Below are 2511 nucleotides of genomic sequence, written 5' to 3' on the forward strand. Positions count from 1 at the left end.
TGTCCGGGGGTTGAAGGCTGCCGTCCACAACCCTAACAATACGGACATGGGTAAGAGATCGGCGCAGGAGAAGTTGGAGTCGCTGGGTGAGAGCGCGGAGTAGATGAAGATGGGATAGAAGTGGAAGTGGATAGATGGGCTGGATGGACTGGATGAGTGGATTGGAGAAAGTTGTATGGTGAGAGGATAGCAGGAGGAGATTGTCTTGTCCAGACTGTACAGATTGTATTATAGATTGTATAAATTACAAATTGCGTTTTTTGCATCCATATACTTTATGAGTCATGCCAGTCTTCGTAGGACTTTCGACAACTCGGACTTTGTGCTCAAATCTACTATTCATCATTTTTAATAGTCAAGTCCTCCTTTATAATATCAGCCGCCTTCTCTGCCACCGCATACACAGTCGCCTGGATATTGCCTCTCGGCTCCAGAGGGAAGACACTGGCGTCCACGACCCTGACATTCGCCGTCCCATAGACCTTCAGACGAGGGTCGACTACGCCTCCGTCCTCACGGGGCATCATCGCACACGACCCGCTGAAATGGTACATCGACAGCACAAGCTCCTTGCAGAGCTCCTTCGTCTTTCCCAGATCGGTCAGCCTCAGCCGCTCCGGCGTGTGCAGACGCTGGCCACCCTTCTTGAGCAGCGACGCCATCGGCTCTGTCTCGGCGATCTTCTCCATCCACAGGCTGTGGCGCGCCGTCAGCTCCAGATCGACTGGATGGCGCAGGATGCCGTGGTCAATGGCCGGGGGCTCACTTGGATCTGCTGACTGCAGATGCACTGACCCTCGCGAGAATGGATGGCTGAGGAGACAGACCACGCTGACGAAGTAGCCCGGGTGTCCCAGCCCAAATATCCCCTTCGCGCTGGGCCCTTCCCTCGGGTGTAGCTGGAACGGGGCAAAGATGTACTGCGCGCTGGGCTCCGCAGGATCTTGTAGAAGCTGTCGCAGGACCTTGTACTGTTTCTTCTGGGCTGCCGTTTTCCCCGTGCCTTCGATCTGCTGCAGTAACTGCGCTCGCTGCTCCGGTGGGAAGTCCGGACAGGGCAGGAATGCCGATACGAGAGGCACCATTCCTAGAGGCCCGGAGCCATCTTTTTGATATGCTGCCATGGCTGCGGCTGCGACTTCAGGGTTGCGAGCCATGTCGCCTGAGGGCATTCTGTCCGCGACCTCGTATCCAAAGGCGATGATCCCGTGGTCCTGGAGGTTTTCTCCGACGCCTTTGTTGTCGACGAGCACGTCAATGCTGTGGGCGAGCAGGAGGTCGGCGTCCCCGATGCCCGAGAGCTCCAAGAGCTGGGGAGTCTGGGTAGCTCCGGCTGCGAGGATGACCTCTCTGGTGACTGCGATCTTGTATGTCTTGCCGTCTTTGGACGCCTGAACGGCCGTTGCAACGACAGAATCGCCTGTCTTCTCCAGGAGGAGCTTCTCCACAAACGCACCCGTCACAACGCGCAGATTGGGACGCTTATGCACCGATTCCCCGAAATATGCGGCACCGGCATGGCTTCGTGTGTGAGTGACCGGGTCAACGGAGCCAGGGCTGACGAAGGGCCCCGTCCCAGCACCGTTGATCGGGTCTTCTGTGTGGGAGAAGCCAAGGTTCTTGAACGTCTCGAGCCACGCGGCGTGGTACGGCATGTACTCGTCACCGAAGGACACCTGCACGGGACCGTCGCTGCCTTGATCTCGCTGGTCGTACTTCATGTCCTTGAAGAAGCAACGAACCTTCTCGGATGGCGCGGTCGCTGTGTGAAACTTGCGAATATAAGGCGCCAGATCGTCCCATCCCCATCCGGGATTGCCCAGCTGTTTCCAGGCATTTATGCCCACTTTGGAGGGGTAGACGACCATCCCCAGGTTGATGGCTGACGACCCTCCCAGCGTCCGACCTTTGGACGCCAGCAGCTGCCGGCCATTGAGCTGGTCCTGCTGAAGTCAGCCCGTACTCTCCTACCTGAGTAAAGTGCAAAACATGCCTGGGGAACGGATCTAAAGTCCCAGTCAAAATCAGGGTCTCCGTACGTGGCGGCCGCGAGACCGGGCACCGTCACTCGAGAATCGTCGAGGCGGTTCGTCCCAGCCTCCAGCACGAGGACGCACACATGGGGGATTTCGGTAAGTCGATTGGCGACGACGAGGCCGGAGGTGCCTCCGCCGACGATGACGAAGTCGAAGACGGCGTCTTCAAGGCCAGCGGCGGAGTCGGTGTCGATGGAAGCCATAGATGGACGAAGTAATTATTTGGTCGATTTATGTAAACCGCAGCTGAGCCTGTGAGCGTTGCTTGTGACAGGAGCAGACTGCATTCGATGTTCATCAGTTTCACTTGCAATTATTAGTCTGCCTTTATTTCCTAGTGCGGAACCGGTGTGGCAGTGATGGATCTACTCTGTAGTGAGTAGCGTAGAGGGAGAGGCATAGGAACTCCTCACAAGATATTTAGTCTCAGATATAATTGGATGCAGTTGGTCATCTCCGACGGGATGGCTACATG

General features: G+C 56.6%; 1 protein-coding gene across 1 annotated transcript; it reads right to left on the reverse strand.

Annotated features, from left to right (window-relative positions):
• Nucleotides 1–335: 335 nt before the first annotated feature.
• T310_8447 (uncharacterized protein) lies at nucleotides 336–2239 on the reverse strand (the record flags this gene model as incomplete). Its single annotated transcript, XM_013468767.1, has 2 exons — nucleotides 336–1906; nucleotides 1972–2239. The coding sequence occupies 2 exons, from the start codon at nucleotides 2237–2239 to the stop codon at nucleotides 336–338; spliced, it is 1839 nt and encodes a 612-aa protein (XP_013324221.1).
• Between the last annotated feature and the right edge of the window lie 272 nt (nucleotides 2240–2511).

Source organism: Rasamsonia emersonii (assembly GCF_000968595.1).
Source record: "Rasamsonia emersonii CBS 393.64 chromosome Unknown ctg1118621760754, whole genome shotgun sequence".
Taxonomy (NCBI): domain Eukaryota; kingdom Fungi; phylum Ascomycota; class Eurotiomycetes; order Eurotiales; family Trichocomaceae; genus Rasamsonia; species Rasamsonia emersonii.